The sequence below is a fragment of the Myxocyprinus asiaticus genome, chromosome 39 (assembly GCF_019703515.2).
Source record: "Myxocyprinus asiaticus isolate MX2 ecotype Aquarium Trade chromosome 39, UBuf_Myxa_2, whole genome shotgun sequence".
Lineage (NCBI taxonomy): Eukaryota > Metazoa > Chordata > Actinopteri > Cypriniformes > Catostomidae > Myxocyprinus > Myxocyprinus asiaticus.
In genome coordinates, this window is record NC_059382.1 from 8,990,256 (window position 1) to 9,006,817 (window position 16,562).

The window sequence follows — 16,562 nt, forward strand, 5'->3', positions numbered from 1 at the left end:
GGGCTCTGTAGCACCCTCATTTTCACCTACAATCACCAAAATTGGTACATACATATAGTTCTCATAAAGCCGAACATCTTTCATTATTATAGTCATTAGCTCCGCCCAACAGGAAGTCAGCCATTTTGGATTTTCTGAAAATCGCAAGCTCTGAACTTTTAAATACTCCTCCTAGGCGATTCATGTGACTGGCACCAAATTTGTGCAACATCATGCCAAGACATTGTAGATGCTAAATTGTGCCATGGCACAGCAATAAATTTATGGTGAAAATGTGAAACAGGAAGTGCCTTATATCTTCTGTATGCATAGTGTGATTTTGATAAAAATTCAGCTGTATGTTTGGTAATGGGCTGATAACATTGTTGTGGCTATTATGGGTCACGGTCATCATAACACCACCAAATGGCAGCAGGAAGTATGGCACTTTTAACAGACTTTGAAATAGCCCTCTTAGGTTTACATGAATTGCTTCAAAATTCTTAAGAATAATGTCAAGACACTGCTGATGTAAAATTGTCAAGGAATATTTAAATTACAGTGATGCACATTCTCATTGTTGCAAGAACATTAATGCAAGAAAATGATATATTATTTAAATTGTAAAGTATTTGTACATCAGTATTCATCTGCTACTGCATTACATTTTTGTTGATTTCAAATAGAAAATTGTACAACAGCAGCTTTTTTACTGTAATACAGTAAAAATTTGACTGTCACAGTAATGAGAATCATCATTGAAAACACTGGGAATAATAGTAAAAGTAAAACCTTGAACGTGTTAGGTTAAAATTTCGTGTTAAAATGCACTTAAGTGTCCTGAAAGTAGTCATCACGCAAAAAATGTATAAATAATTATGGTTCCAAACTTAGGTGACATTATCATTTTGCTAAATATAATTTCAAATTGTTTTAGTTTTTATTTTTGTATTTGGTGTTAAATATTACCAGGATATTTTCTTGACAGATTTTTTTGAGACTCACCATTTTATGTTTGTTTTGTTTTGATTAAGCAGGTGTGGTAAAATGTTCTGTAGTCTAGATTTATTACTCTGAGATCTTCTTCGAACTGACAATGATCAAACTACTTTTTATCTTACTTTTTACTCTTGCTTCTTTGTCTCTGCTCTAACCCCACTCTAACTTAACATTCCTGGGATTTTTTCCAGGTCTCGTGAGGCCTGATTTACGAGGATGAGCTGGAAATGATGTGTGCATGCCGAGAAGAGTCTTATTTGAACACTCTGTGTCTCATTCCACACACGCTCAATGAACCCCCTTTTAAAATCGTGATGAATTTCAGAATGAGCTTTGTTCGTGTGTGCACACATTTTTTGTTTTATCAAGTTGTTTTATATGGTTTCACAGAGGTTCTCTAGCCTGATCACACTGAAGTTAAAAAGTAATACTTTTAAGTCTCTCTAAACTGATATGTTCAGAATATTTCAGGTATTACCTACACATCCTGTTGAGTAAGATACTTCATATACAGGGACCTGAACCTGGTTCATCACTCTTTCTCAATCCCTGTTTGTTGCATTAAGTTTCGATCATAGCTGAGGTGTAGCTATGTACAAGCATACAATGGCGGCCAAAAGTTTGGAATAATGTACAGATTTTGCTGTTTCGGAAGGAAATTGGTACTTTAATTCACCAAAGTGGCATTCAACTGAAGTATAGTCAGGACATTACTGATGTAAAAAACAGCACCATCACTATTTGAATAATATGTCATTTTTAATCAAATCTAGACAGGCCCCATTTCCAGGAGCCATCAATCCAACACCTTATCCTTGAGTAATCATGCTAATTTGGTACTAGAAAATTACTTGCCATTATATCAAACACTGCTGAAAGCTATTTGGTTTGTTAAATGAAGCTTAACATTGTCTTTGTGTTTGTTTTTGAGTTGCCACAGTATGTAATAGACTGGCATGTCTTAAGGTCAATATTAGGTCAAAAATGGCAAAAAAGAAACAGCTTTCTCTAGAAACTCATCAGTCAATCATTGTTTTGAGAAATGAAGGCTATACAATGCTTGAAATGGCCAAAAAATTATTTCATACAAATGTGTACACTACAGTTTTCAGAGACAAAGGACAACTGGCTCTAACAAGGACAGAAAGAGATGTGGAAGGCCAGATGTACAACTAAACAAGAGGATAAGTACATCAGAGTCTCTAGTTTGAGAAATAGCCTCACATGTCCTCAGCTGACAGCTTCATTGAATTCTACCCGCTCAACACCAGTTTCATGTACAATAGTAAAGAGAAGACTCAGGGGTGCAGGCCTTATGGGAAGAATTGCAAAGAAAAAGCCACTTTTGAAACAGAAAAACAAAAAGAAAAGGTTAGAGTGGGCAAAGAAACACAGACATTGGATAACAGATAATTGGAAAAGAGTGTTATGGATCTTAACCCCATTGAGCATTTGTGGGATCAGCTAGACTGTAAGGTGCGTGAGAAGTGCCCGACAAGACAGCCACATCTATGACAAGTGCTACAGGAAGCGTGGGGTGAAATGTCACCTGAGTATCTGGACAAATTGACTGCTAGAATGCAAAGGATCTGCAAAGCTGTCATTGCTGCACGTGGAGGGTTTTTGAATGATAACATTTTTAAGTATTTTTCAAATTGTAATAGTCATTTTTCACATTATTATTGTCCTGACTATACATTGTGATCAGTTGAATGCTACTTTGGTGAATAAAAGTACCAGTTTCTTTCCATAAGAGCAAAACTGTACATTATTCCAAACTTTTGGCCGCCAGTGTACATCAAGACTAAATGTGAACTGATGGGTGTCAAGCAAAAAATAAAAATAAAAATAAATTGATGGGATAGTTCACCCAAAAAATGAAAATTCGTTCAGTTGTTGTTTCAGAACTGTATGACTTTATTCCATGGAACACAAAAGCAGATATAATTTTTTAACATTTTGTGTTTCACATAAGAAAGCCATACAGGTTCTTTTTTGGGTGAACTTTCCCTTTATAACCTGAAATGGTGTTTAATGAATGAACTGCAATCAGCTGAATTTTTAATGTTTCTTTTGTGACTCATTCTCTATTAGAACCCGAAATGTTTAAACAGTTTGACACAGAATTTAGTGTAAATTTTAACAGCTTTAACCGAGATGACATCTGGACGCCTCTTGCACCTCTGCTGTAGTCTAAAATCTTTATTGTTGCATATTGCATAGTGCTTAGGCTACTATATTTAAAATTTGTTCTCTGTAGTATGCACTTGGCACAGTGTGTTAGTATTCCATTCCAAGCACTGTGTTAAAGGCAGAGGAGCTGATTCTGGGTCCGTTTTTGGCTTTTTTCACTTGAATGAGCCAAACTAAACCAGCACACCTAATTCATGCAAACACAATGTTAATGTAGTAAGATTTGAGGGTCATAATTCACTTCCCTCAGTGTTTGTACAACTCATCTGAAGAAGTGAAGGGATAATGTGTGTGTCCTTACTCTGGTTTTGCTATACATTATTAATAAGCTGGTACCACTGTTTCTAAAGTGTGTGTGTTGTCTGTATTGATTGTGTCTAAACAAAGGCCCTGTCTTAGGCGCTGTGAGGCACACACACAACATGTCCTAGTTGCAAAACCTTTCACTTTGACAAATATCAAATCTGTGTGTGTGTGTGTGTGGGTAAGTTTGGCTCACCATTTAGACTTGTTATTGTTTTCTCAAATATCGTCTTGAGGGTTCTGTTTCCCTCTAGAGAGAGAGAGAGTGTGTGTGCGCATGCGCGCGCATTCAGAAGTGAGACTTTCTTTAGTACGAATGTCTGCATTGTAAGTACAATGATTTTTTTTTTTGGCTTACGGGTGTGTGCACAAGTGAGGCAGTGAGAAAAAGATATTGTCTGTTTGAAAGATTTGTCTGTCTTCTCTTTCTAATAAATGGAGAATTAAAGTGACACTTGAGTTGCTTTTAAAAACCCCATGAAATCAAGACTTTTAGTCCATGTCAGCTTATTTTGAGATCATCACAACTGCACCAAAAATATTGATGACTCATCTTGCACTCATATCCAAAAAAACATTTTCTCCAAGTAGATGCTCCTTGGGGAAACAAAAGGAGATGTCTAATAGTCTATTTTTCTCTATTTCTCTCTCTCTGTGTCTCTCTATCTGTGTTTTTGTACTACGCAAATGCAGGTATGCAAACAGATATGGCTCGGTCTCTATGACGACAGAACCTTGGCTATCCCTGACTTCAGAGAACCTCAGAAAGTCAAAGAGTTTCTTCAGGACAAGTACGAGAAAAAGAGATGGTGAGAAAATGCAGACTGTGTGTTTTGTTCAGTTTAGGCTTTGGTTAAGATGTTGTGGTCTTGTTTTGTATGTTTTTACTCTTGTAGTGTGTCATAGGGATTGATTTCCTGGTATTTGCTGTAACTATAATAGTGTTGTCTGTGCATCTGTAGAGTTAGATTTGCATGGGCATATATTTTTTCTTGGAGTCATTAAAAATAGAAAATAAATGCCTCACCTTGTAATTAACATGAAATACTGTAAAGTTAATGTCCTGCAGTGTGACATGCTATTTACTCCATCTGAAAATATTTTAAAAAGCATTTGACTAATTCTTTTATAATTGTTATGCTTTCAGCAACAGTATTATGACCTCATATTAATTGAAACATTATATTAATTATTTGTACTTTTAAAAATGAATTTGTCACACCACAGGACCATAAAGGTATAGTTTACCCCACAGTGAAAATTAGCTCATCATTAATCACCCAGATGTGTATGACTTTCTTTCTTCTGCAGAGCACAAAAGATTTTTAGATGAATATATAACTCTGTACGTCCTCACAATGCAAGTGAATGGTGACCAGAACTTTGAAGCTCCAAAAAGCACATAAAGGCACGACTCCAGTATTTAAATCCATGTCTTCAGAAGCGATAGAATTGTTTTTGGGTGAGAACAGACCAAAATGTAACTCCCTTCTCATTGTACATCTTGCCAGTGCAGTCTCTAGACTCGATCATGATTTCAGGCTCGATTACATTTCCTAGTGCATGACGCATACGCAGAGTGATAGCTGGTGCTAGGAAGTGTAATCGAGCTTGAAATCATGATCGCCAAGGAGACTGCTGATGTCAAGAATTATAGTGGAAATGGAGTAGTATTTTGGTGTATTCTCATCTAAAACCATTTAGATCGCTTCAAGAGACATGGATTAAACCACCAGAGTCGTGTGGATAGCTTTTATGCTGCCTTTATGTGCTTTTTGGAGCCTCAAAGTTTTGGTCACCATTCACTTGGATTGAATGGACCTACAGAGCTGAGATATTCTTCTAGAAAATCTTAATTTGTGGTCAGTAGAAGAAAGAAAATCACACATCTGGGATGACACGAGGGTGAGTAAATGATGAGAAAATGGATCTTTTTGGGTGAACTATCTCTTTAAAAAACATGAACTAATGAAGGCATAAAGGTGATTTTAAAAATGGTAAAACATTTTTACTTAAAAAGAAGAAATAGAGATCTAAGATATACACTTTACCTCATACATTCATATAATTTTTTCCCCCAAAATCTTGATTTAAATAGTGTCAGCTACCCATACCATTGTTTTTCAGTTTTGAAGTGCTTTACTGCCAAAACAGTTGCAGCCTTGCTGCTTTCAAAGAATACAGTGCAAAAGAACATACTTAAATTATGAAACCAAATTAAAAACATAAACAAATTATCAATTGAAAAAGATGAAATGCATCAAATCTTTATCTTTAATATAATAAACAATAAATATGTCTTTTTTTCTCTCTCAGGTATGTTCCTCCAGAACAGGCTAAGACAGTGGCATCAGTTCATGCGTCTATATCTGGTTCGTCTGCTAGCAGCACCAGTAGCACCCCAGAGGTTCGACCTCTCAAAACTTTACTGGGGGAGTCAGTGCCCAGTTTACACCTCAACAAAAACACACCCAGCCAGGTAACACCTCAAACCACTGACATGTACTGGTATCTAAGTATATGACACTTGTGGTTAAAGTCAACATGAAATCAAAATGTACCCAATGGACTCAATATTTACGTTCTTAAATGAATTTTCCTGGTCTTGCTCGATTCATTAGTGCATATTATTCCAAAAAAAAGTAATGGTTGCCTTTGTGTAATCTTTAATTTAAAAATAATAACTCTGCCTCTGAAAAAACTTTCTGCTATTGTCACCTGGACCATATTTTAGGCATTGTTTTAGCAAACTTGCTTTGAGATGTGGCTCCATTCTGGTATGGAACACCCACTTTTCATGATCCAGTCAATTTCCGATGTATAAAATAAAGCCCAGCCCTACATTTTTCAGTGAACATCTTGTTTTTCTTGGAAATTTGTTATTAAGGAAGTAGAATGAGATTGCAGTCCCATATTGTGTTGACTTTACATGCTTTTCATGCATCAAGGATGAGCTTTATGTAATCATCAGACCTGAAACAATGTTCATGACACATATGAGCTCAAAGATGTTTCTCAACATGTTAATATTGACAGGCTTTGCTTGTGCTTTTTTTTTTGTCCCTTTCAGTCTCCGGTTGTGTCGCGCACTCAGCTGACCCAACAGCAGAATCAGGACAGGAAGTTCGATCTGCTCCGCGATCTGGGTGGCGACATTTTCGCACCTCCGCACTCGCAGTCCACAGGCAACACAAACTTTGCCAACTTCGCACATTTCAACAGTCATTCGGGTGAGGACACACTCGCACATCCGCTAACAAGCCAAGAAACAGTCATCTGAAAATCTGTGCTAACAGTCGCACTTAGGGCCTGGCGGTATATTGAATATTCACAACATTATCACAATTATTTTCTGGTGATAGAAAATTAATTGTAAATATAGAGATGATTGTGGTGTGCTTTTTATTTGCCCATTATGTTTCCTAAAGAGCGCGTCATTAGACTAATTTTACTATCCCTTAGGGTTGCACAATTCATCAAAATAACACCACAATCTCAGTATTGTCATGTCTGTCTGCACACGTGGTCTGTGTGCGCTTTAGAGTGAATGGGTCACACGCTGTTCTGTGTGCGCGTGTGCTGGGCTCATGATTCACTCTTTTCAGCCGTCTCGGAGCAGTTCGCATGAATTGTGAAAGCAAAGCATTGCAGGTTTACACATTCACGCAATTTCAAACAAATTTGTAACCGCTACAAGTTATTACACAAATTTAAAAACGGGACACAGTATCACAGAAAAGAAGGTGACAGGATTTCTCCAGATTTGTAAAGAGCAACACTGCAAACTATGAAATACACAATGATACTGCAGTGGACTTTCAGCGTTCCGCCAAAATAAAAGCTACAGGTGAAGTAAATACGGCAAAAATATATTACTATTATACAAAACAAATGTAATCTTCATAATAATAATCATTCTGAATTATATTGTATTATAATACAATTTAAAGTGTTCACTTTTATATATATATATATATATATATATATATATATATATATATATATATATAAGTAAACATTGCTTTTTATTACTGTATTGTTTTATTGGTGCATCTAAATTAATGATTAATCTTTCTTGTGTTAATTTAGTGAAAAACCATGGAAAGCATGCCTTCATTATTTTTTATTCTTCATTAGATTTTTATTTCATGCTTTAAAAAATTTGGTTGAAATGGTGACTCTTTTGATTAAGAAAACACTTTTAATGGCATTTAAAAGCAAATACATAATTATCGAGAGATATACAGAATATATATATATATAATATCGTCAAAAGCTGAAAAATATTGAGATATCATTTTTGTAGCCATATCTCCCAGACCTAGTTGCACTACTGCCTGTCTTTATTAGTTTTGTTAGGTTTGTTTTTCTTTTAAATTACCAACAATATTTTTGGTGCTCTGGTCCTTCTTTCCATCATGCTGCGATAGACTTATTGACAATGTTGCCACGGTCACAAAAAACCCATGAAATATAAAATCACTAATAGTTGCTGGTGTCTCTTGAGGATAATGGTCTTACATTTGATCAGTTATTGCCTGTAATCTTTCAAGAGGTAAACACTATGTGTACTCTCTAACACATTTGACAGCCATTAAGACCGATCCTACCTTGTTTGTGAAAGTGTGTATGGCTGGATTGAGATCCCCCTCCATTGTATTCTTGGGGGACATTTCCATTTGTACTGTTTTGTGTAGTGTTTTGATTTATGTTATGTGTTCTTGAGTGTGTTTTAGTAGGTTTGTGTTTTTCAGCATTACATCATCCCACATTATTTCATTGTGTGTGAAATGTCTTCATACTGAACCAACGTTTAGATCAGAAGCATTTAATTGTTGCCAGTTCAGGAGGACAGCTAGGTTTTAAAAAATTGCTTTTAAGTTTAAAATGTGTGAATTTTACTTTGTGAGTGTCCTGACTGGTTAGAAACTAAAATGACCTGAACGTTGGACATTTGTATCCCATAGTTTTAATTCCTAGTCCACTCTCATTCATCATCCCATTTTCTGTTTTGTTTGTTTGTTTGTTTGTGTTGGACCCCAACAGCACAGAATGCTAACGCGAACGCAGACTTTGCGAATTTCGATGCGTTCAAAAGTTCTTCTGCTTCAACTGCAGCGACATTTCAAACAGCACCACAGGCCCCATTTCTGCCCACACAAACAGGTATCATACACACACACACACATTCACAGCCAGGCATATGAACATCCAGATGCATCATTTACCACAAACCTCATTCTCAAGAAACGGCTCCTTACCCGAGCTGTGTTGTAAAAATGTAACAGCAAGTTCTATATTTGTTTGTGTGTCGATATCTCATTGTTACACAATTACATTCTACCTTATTTCCAACCATTCCTCCATTTTATCATTGGGTTGTTCAAATTATGTAAAAAAAAAACAAAAAACGCGTCAACTCATTTTTTTAATGTGTGGGTGTAATTGTTTGATTTCTCAACAATGATGTCGGCACACGATTGGTTGATTTGTATATTCTTGTCTCTCAAATTCCTCACTACATGGCTTGGCTTGTCTTATTTTTCCTCTCATACTTTTGTCTTTAGTGTACATTTAATGTACATTTGTGCTGCCTTTATTAAACTGTAACATTTAATATTTTCACCCTTTTTCTTTTCTGCACTTTTCTTGGCATTGCCACACTGTCATTCACTCATGTCCTTTGCACACATCAGTGTACAACGCTCTCCCATTTAGTCGCAGTGTGGGCGAATTTACCTCATCGCTGCCTCCACTGGCCATGCACAGTAAGTCACGACATGCGTGTATGTGCGTGTTTGTGCACATTAACCCCGTTAAAGGGATAGTTCACCCAAAAATGAAAATTTTCTCATCTCACCCTCATACTATCCCAGATGTATATGACTTTTTTCTGCAGAATAAAAAAACCCGAAGACTTTTAGAAGAAAATCTTTGCTCTGTAGGTCAATACAATGCAAGTGAATGGTGGCCAGAACTTTGAAGCTCCAAAAAGCACATAAAGGCAGCATAAAGTAATCTATGCAACTTCAGTTGTTTAATCCATGTCTTCAGAAGTGAAATTATAGGTGTGGGTGTGAAACAGATCAATATTTAAGTCCTTTTTTCTCAATCTCCACTTTGACGAGCCATTCTGTGCATGTTCACGTGAGGACCAGGTTCTTCTTCTTTTGTGTTTTACTGATTTGCATTCTTCATATGCACAAAGAATGCAAATTGGCATGAAACTGAAGAACTCTCATGAACGTGCATAGGAGGACTGTTTGAAAGTAGATTTAAAGTTCAAATAAAAAAAATAAATGTACTTAAATATTGATCTGTTTCTCACTCACACCTATCATAACTCTTCTGAAGACATGAATTTAACCACTGGAGTCATATGGATTACTTTTATTCTGCCTTCATGTGCTTTTTGGAGCTTCAAAGTTCTGGCCACCATTCTCTTGCATTGTATTGACCTACAGAGCAAAGATTTTCTTCTAAAAGTCTTGTTTTATTTTTTTTATTTTATTTTTTTTATTCTGCAAAGAAAGAAAGTCATATACATCTGGGATGGCATGAGGGTGAGTAGATGATGAGAGAATTTTCATTTTTGGGTGAACTATCCCTATAATTCAATGTAGGAATTGGTTTTCCTTACGTTTTAGCACTTGATCTAAAGTTCCTGATCTGTTCCATGGTTAAAGCGTGCTTGTGCCACCTTTTTGTGTTAAATCCGATTTTTTTGAATAGCACTTCAGACATTCTTCTGGGATGTCTTTTATAATATGAAGGACACTTTTAGTCTCTCCCTCTCATATTTGCTCTAACTGCTCATCTTTTTTCTGTCTCTTCCACAGGTAGCTCGTCCGGACTAGCTAATGCCAATTTTGCGAACTTCGATAACTTCCCCAAGTCGTGTAGTGCAGATTTCGCCTCATTTAGCTCAAACCAGAGTAACTCAGTGGGGGAGGGGCATAAAGCGGAAGCAGCCAGTGTCCCTGCAGACCGATACGCAGCCCTCGCAGACCTTGACAACATATTCAGCTCTACCAAATCTGAGCCAGGTGTGTTTTCTAACACTTGGACGCCTCGTTTTAACTACGTGTGACAAAACTCAGTCCCATCGATCAGCGAGTAACATTTTTACTGATATACATAGACAATAAATTGCTGCCAACTAAAGCCTCTACCAGCCAAACAGTGGGGGCTGCTGCACAGTCAATTTGAGATGGACTTCAGAGAGACATAATCATTAATTTTACAGTTCAATCAATATCTTTAAGATTTAAACAGTACCTACCAACAATCTACTGTTTACTCAATTAATACCTGACTTTGACACATAGACACATAGCTAACTAATATTGGCATTATGTTCATGCTGTATAGCTAAAGGGGAACTAGCTCCCCCAGCTGAGCCTGGTTTCTCCCAAGTGTTTTTATTTTCCTCAACAAACGAACATCTTATGGAGTGACTTTCTACCAAATTAACATCTTATGGAGTCTTTCCATTCCGTGTCACATCCGCCTTTGGCTTTCTCACTGGGGGCCTAAAGACAACACATTTTAAAGCATGACTTTCACTTATTACTTTTTTTTTTTTTTTTTTTCAATAGAACTACACAATGGGGACTTTTTTGGAGACATTTAAAGGGATAGTTCACCCAAAAATGACAATTCTCTCATCATTTACTCACCCTCATGTCATCCCAAATGTGTATGACTTTTTTTTTTTTCTGCAGAACACAAATGAAGATTTTTAGAAAATCATCTCAGCTCTGTAGGCCAATACAATGCAAGTGAGTAGTGAACAGACCTTTGTAGCTCCAAAAATCACATAAAAGAAACATAAAAGTTATCCATAAGACCCAGAGTGTTTAAATCCATATCTTCAGAAGCAATATAATTAGGTGTGGGTGAGAAACAGAACAATATTTAAGTCCTTTTTTATTCTAAATCTCCTCTTTCACTTTCATTTTCAGATGTGAAATTAAAACTAAACATGCACCACATGTGACTTTCAGATCTAAAAGTTAAAGTGGAGATTTAGAGTGAAAAAAATGACTTAAATTTTTATCTGTTTCTCACCCACACCTATTATATCGCCTCTGAAGACTGGAATCTTATGGATTACTTCTGTTTCCTTTATGTGATTTTTGGAGCAACAAAGGTCTGGTCACCATTCACTTGCATTGTGAGGACCTACAGAGCTGAAATATACTTAAAAAAAATATTTGTTTGCGTTTTGCAGAAGAAAGTCAAACACATCTGGGATGGCATGAGGGTGAGTAAATGATGACAGAATATTTGGGTGAACTATCTCTTTAAGACATTACCTATTGTGAAAAGTGCTATACAAATAAAAATAAGTAAATTTTGGTGTAAATTGTTCATAAAAGTTTTCCTTTGTAAATTGTTGCAATAGGGCTGGGTATTGCCAACGACCTCACTATATGTTACGTGTCGCAATACGTATGTGATCGAAACTGTGGCAAATGCGTGAGTAAGACCCAGCATTTCCGTGAGAGAAGAGTGGATCATGCAGGTTTAGTTTCAATCTTTATTTTCAGTCTCATCCTTCATAGCAGTTCTGACAGCACAGAGAAACTGCAATCTTAAAGTTTGTCCTTATTTAATCGACCTGCTTCTTCATTAATGAAATGTTGCACAATACATGTACACAAACTAATAAAAATATTAATACAAGGATCTAAAGTATCGAAACAATGTCGTGAGAAACATTGTACCACCTGCTGCAAAGTGATAAAAATAGCTTTGCACATCCTAAGGAGCCATTCAGTCCGAACCCCTTCTAGACACAGACGAACAAATGAAACGAGTTTTTCAAAGTTACTTGACACGGCATATAAAAAAACATGGTGCTCTTTCGTGAGACGCTAAAAAAATGTCAAGACACGGCTCAACGGACAAAGACATCCATCTAGTGCATGTTTACATAGAAAAATAATCGAAAACCATTGCTGCTAGATGCAAAACAAATTCAGTGTGAACGGCCTCTAAGGATTGTTAGGACATGGTGTTATTGTAGATGAGGTTTGTCGCTGTTTATCTGTTTGGATTTGAATTTAGATTCTGTTTGAGGCAGGAGATTTTCTAATTGTGTAGCTAAGATTAGTGCCTAGCAATGTGTTTCATGAATACAAAGACTGTATCAACATTTAGCACAAAGAATGACTAAAGAGAAATTCTCTCTCCATATAGGTGCGAATTCTGCCCCTCCGTCTGCAGGTGTGGGTCCATCCCCTCCACAGGCCTCTCAGCTGGGCGGCGACCGTTACGCTGCTCTAGCTCAACTGGAGAACGTCTTCAGCACCTCAGCGTCAAACATCAGCGGCTACAACACTGCCACCACAGCACAAGGGTAAGAAGACGTCTCTTTCTTCCTCTTTCTTGAGGATCTCCATCACTGCTGTGCCCAACACTTTTTCCTGTGTCTCATTCAGATCTGTGTTTGGATCCTCAATAGTTCCTCCAGCACAAACACAACAGGGTATTCCCAGCATGCCTCAAGGTTTTGCAGGTAACACCATCTTTCAAATCTCTAGACCAGTAATTCCTAACCAGGGGTACATATTACAAGCAGTTTTATTGTTACATTTTGTTCTCGTATCCACGGCTCAACCAGTGGTGTGAGTTTAGGGCGGGACTATGTGTTTGTATAACCAATGGGAGACAAGGGGAGATTTTCTGGAATTAGAAAACTGTGATTCCTTTTGGTGACGTTTGTGGTGCAGAAATTACACCCTTCAGTTTATATCCTTATAATACAAGTTAAAAGGTAGACTTTCCTGGTTTGGTGGCCTCACCAGAGTTCCCACGCATTCCTGGAAAACCTGGAATTTTGCAATGCAGGTTTCCAGTCATGGAAAATGAGAAAAATACCTAAATGTCCTGGAAAAATTTTTTTTGCTAAGAAGGTTTTTGTTACATGTACAAAAACATGGTAATGATCTGAATAGGAGTCAATGGCTATGTTCAGACTCCAGGCAAATCAGATCTTTTCAGGCAGACTGTCCGCACTATTAATTGCAAGTGATCAAATCAGATTTGCGCATTCAGACATAACCAACCTATCTGCTTGGGTTGCTTTGGTAACGATGTAGGTGTACCCACGTGAAGATGCTTTCAAAACAAATGCGGGAATAATGGAGGTGCATCATCTCGCTCTCCAAATAAGTGCCCTGTCCAGTCGGGGTGCACAACTATTCCGTCGCACAAGAAAAGCTCAGCGACGGAGGAGACTGGTAAATATTGTGATGTTCAGTGCTGCAGTCACCGATTTGTGACGTCATCGTTGTGTGTCACGTTAAGAGTGATGCAAAAGACCATTTGAAATCCGATTTGAGCAGCCAGAGCGTCCGGACTGAGACGCATCTGAAAAAATCAGATTTCATTTGCATGTGAAACCACCTCCCGATGTGGTTTGGATCAGATTCGGAAAAATCTGATTTCATGTGGTTTTTTGCTGTCCAGACTATCAAAAACTCATCTGGATACAATCTGGATATGCAAAAAATAAAATTTTTAGTGGCAGTCTGAACAAGGCCAAATACACAAATTTGTATCGTTTGGTCACTGCCGGCAGCTGCGCATTGTGAAACAACGTTAATGGTTAACTGTCATGAACAAATCCCTGTCACATACTTTCTCTGCTCTTCTGCTGTCATCTCTGATTTGCTCTGACGAAATCATTTAAGTATTGATATAATACAAAATATGATTTTTTCGTTCCAGCATTGCTTGTGTGTTAACCACAAGAACATTTGAGAGATACTGTAAACCTGAGACAACGATGAAGGTCGGACCACAGATTTTTTGAAAACGAATTCACACCCCGAGTTGGTAGCATGGTGATTCGGCATTCACACCTCGGGATGTGAATTAATTTTCAATAATTCAACGGTCAGAGTCTGCTTATACCGCGGTTACCACATGTAGTATGCGGGAAAATACGGACGGAATCATGGAATCTAGTCATAAAAATTTAATTAGATATAAAATGCAGAATGTCATGAAATATAACATATTTGGAGAAAAAAAATTATGTTTGAATACACAATCAAATTAGAAGTGTGATAATTAAACTATAAATGTGATTTAACTGAATAAATATATCATCTTAATAGATGACAGAGCAGAGCACTCTGAAGTGCGCAGCACATACCGGGCCAGGTAGCGTACTGCTTATCTGGAGATGAGAAACTACAGTTAAAACACACAGAAACACCTAAATAAAAGCTAGATTTAAATGGACGCAGGTGGGGGTTTTTTGCTTAAATTTTACACTTGTTGGGCACATAAAGTGTCCTGGAAAATTGTGCCTTGAAAAGAGTGGGAACCCTGCTTGCAGATCGGGCTGTGTCAGACAGAAGGCAATAAAATGTTTGGAAACACTGGCCTAGGAGATTTCTTTCTAGATATCTTCCTTTCTCTGTATCCTCCATCAAAGAAAAGGATTGATTATAAATTGTTTGTTACCAAACAGGCCTGTCAACCAATCCATTTGTCGCTCCAGTGGCTTCACAAGCTGCTCCCACTAATCCATTTCAGACCAATGGGAGAGCAGCAGCACCAGGAGTGGGTGTGGCAGCAGCAGGTATGGATGGGGCTTCTTAATATCTAAATCAGTCATTCAAACCAACCATTTATTTACAAGAAAAATTTATATTGAGCTTTTTTCTGGGTGTAGAAAGTATTTAAGACTCTAGAAGCAGCTCTGGTTTTGTGTCTCGTTATTTATTTAACTGACCAGAAGGTTTTGTGACTAGTTTTATGTGGGCCAGATACCCCCGGCATGCATGCTCGGAGCTAACAGCTTGAGATTTCACAAACAGACACACACACACACACACACACACACACACACACACACACACACACTTACTTACCAAAAGATACAAAGGCAGTGCAGAAGAGCTGTATATATTTGTGGGTCTGCATCCCTGCAGGGGATTGTGTGTGTAAGAGCATGCATCTGAAAGAAAAAACACAGGAAGGAAAGGCCTCTTAAGTTAAATGTCAATAAAAGAAGCAAATTTTAGTCTCATGAAATTAATATTTGGGACAGTCACAAGTGAGAACCTGATACAGAGGCCCTGTTTTATCAGTGATTGGATCACTCGAGACACATTAAAGGGAAAGTTCACCCAAAACTTTATTTATTTTGATATAGTCTTTATTTACTCACCCTCATGTCATTCTAAGCCCATAACTACTGTATTTCTCATGGGGAACACAAAAAAGTGTTTTTTATATATATTCTAACAATTTGGGTTGTTTCTCACCAAAAACAGTGCAAGTTCTTGCATGAAGATGCGTGCCATTGTTAACAAGGTTCATTGCACTCATGACCGCGCAACGAACGTCAAGATTTTCACTGAAAAATTACTTAAATATTGTGTTGTTTCTCTCCAAAACTTAGACTGTTTTTATGATACTTTTGGGTCATTTTTAAGCTGAAAAGTGAGTCACTATCAACTGTCATTGTATTGAAAAGACAGACCGCAACATTTATCAAAACATCTGTTTTTGGGGGGCCTGGGTAGCTCAGCGAGTATTGACGCTGTCTGCCACCCCTAGAGTCGTGAATTCGAATCCAGGGCGTGCTGAGTGACTCCAGCCAGGTCTCCTAAGCAACCAAATTGGCCCGGTTGCTAGGGAAGGTAGAGTCACATGGGGTAACCTCCTCGTGGTCGCTATAATGTGGTTAGTTCTTGGTGGGGTGCGTGCGACTTGTGCGTGGATGCCGCGGAGAATAGTGTGAAGCCTCCACACGTACTTCGTCTCTGGGGTAATGCGCTCAACAAGCCACGTGATAAGATGCGCGGATTGGCGGTCTCAGACACGGAGTCACTACGCCACCACAAGGACTTAGAGCGCATTGGGAATTGGGCATTCCAAATTGGGGGAAAAAAAAAAACAAAAAAAAAAACACATCTGTTTTTGTGTTCCACACAAGAAAGAAAGTCCAGGTTTGGAATGATTGAAGGTGAATAAATTATCACAGAATTAAAATTTTTGGCTGAACTATCCCTTCAATACCCAGTGTAAACAGTGCAAAAGGGAGCTGCAACTGATTCTTATGT

The 16,562-nt window shown here is 37.6% G+C and overlaps 1 protein-coding gene across 6 annotated transcripts in view; it reads left to right on the forward strand.

Moving 5' to 3' along the window:
• Positions 1 to 16,562, forward strand: part of LOC127430173 (arf-GAP domain and FG repeat-containing protein 1-like) — a 43,431-nt gene that overhangs the window by 20,880 nt on the left and 5,989 nt on the right. For 2 of the 6 annotated variants that reach the window (XM_051679733.1, XM_051679734.1), the window contains exons 3-11: positions 4,168 to 4,283; positions 5,791 to 5,953; positions 6,545 to 6,704; positions 8,521 to 8,640; positions 9,171 to 9,242; positions 10,314 to 10,520; positions 12,679 to 12,838; positions 12,921 to 12,997; positions 14,963 to 15,073. In XM_051679733.1, the coding sequence (XP_051535693.1) occupies positions 4,168 to 4,283; positions 5,791 to 5,953; positions 6,545 to 6,704; positions 8,521 to 8,640; positions 9,171 to 9,242; positions 10,314 to 10,520; positions 12,679 to 12,838; positions 12,921 to 12,997; positions 14,963 to 15,073 (1,186 nt within the window). The remainder of the gene's footprint in view (positions 1 to 4,167; positions 4,284 to 5,790; positions 5,954 to 6,544; positions 6,705 to 8,520; positions 8,641 to 9,170; positions 9,243 to 10,313; positions 10,521 to 12,678; positions 12,839 to 12,920; positions 12,998 to 14,962; positions 15,074 to 16,562) is intronic. The other 4 variants (XM_051679736.1, XM_051679737.1, XM_051679738.1 and 1 more) reach the window with 3 other exon arrangements.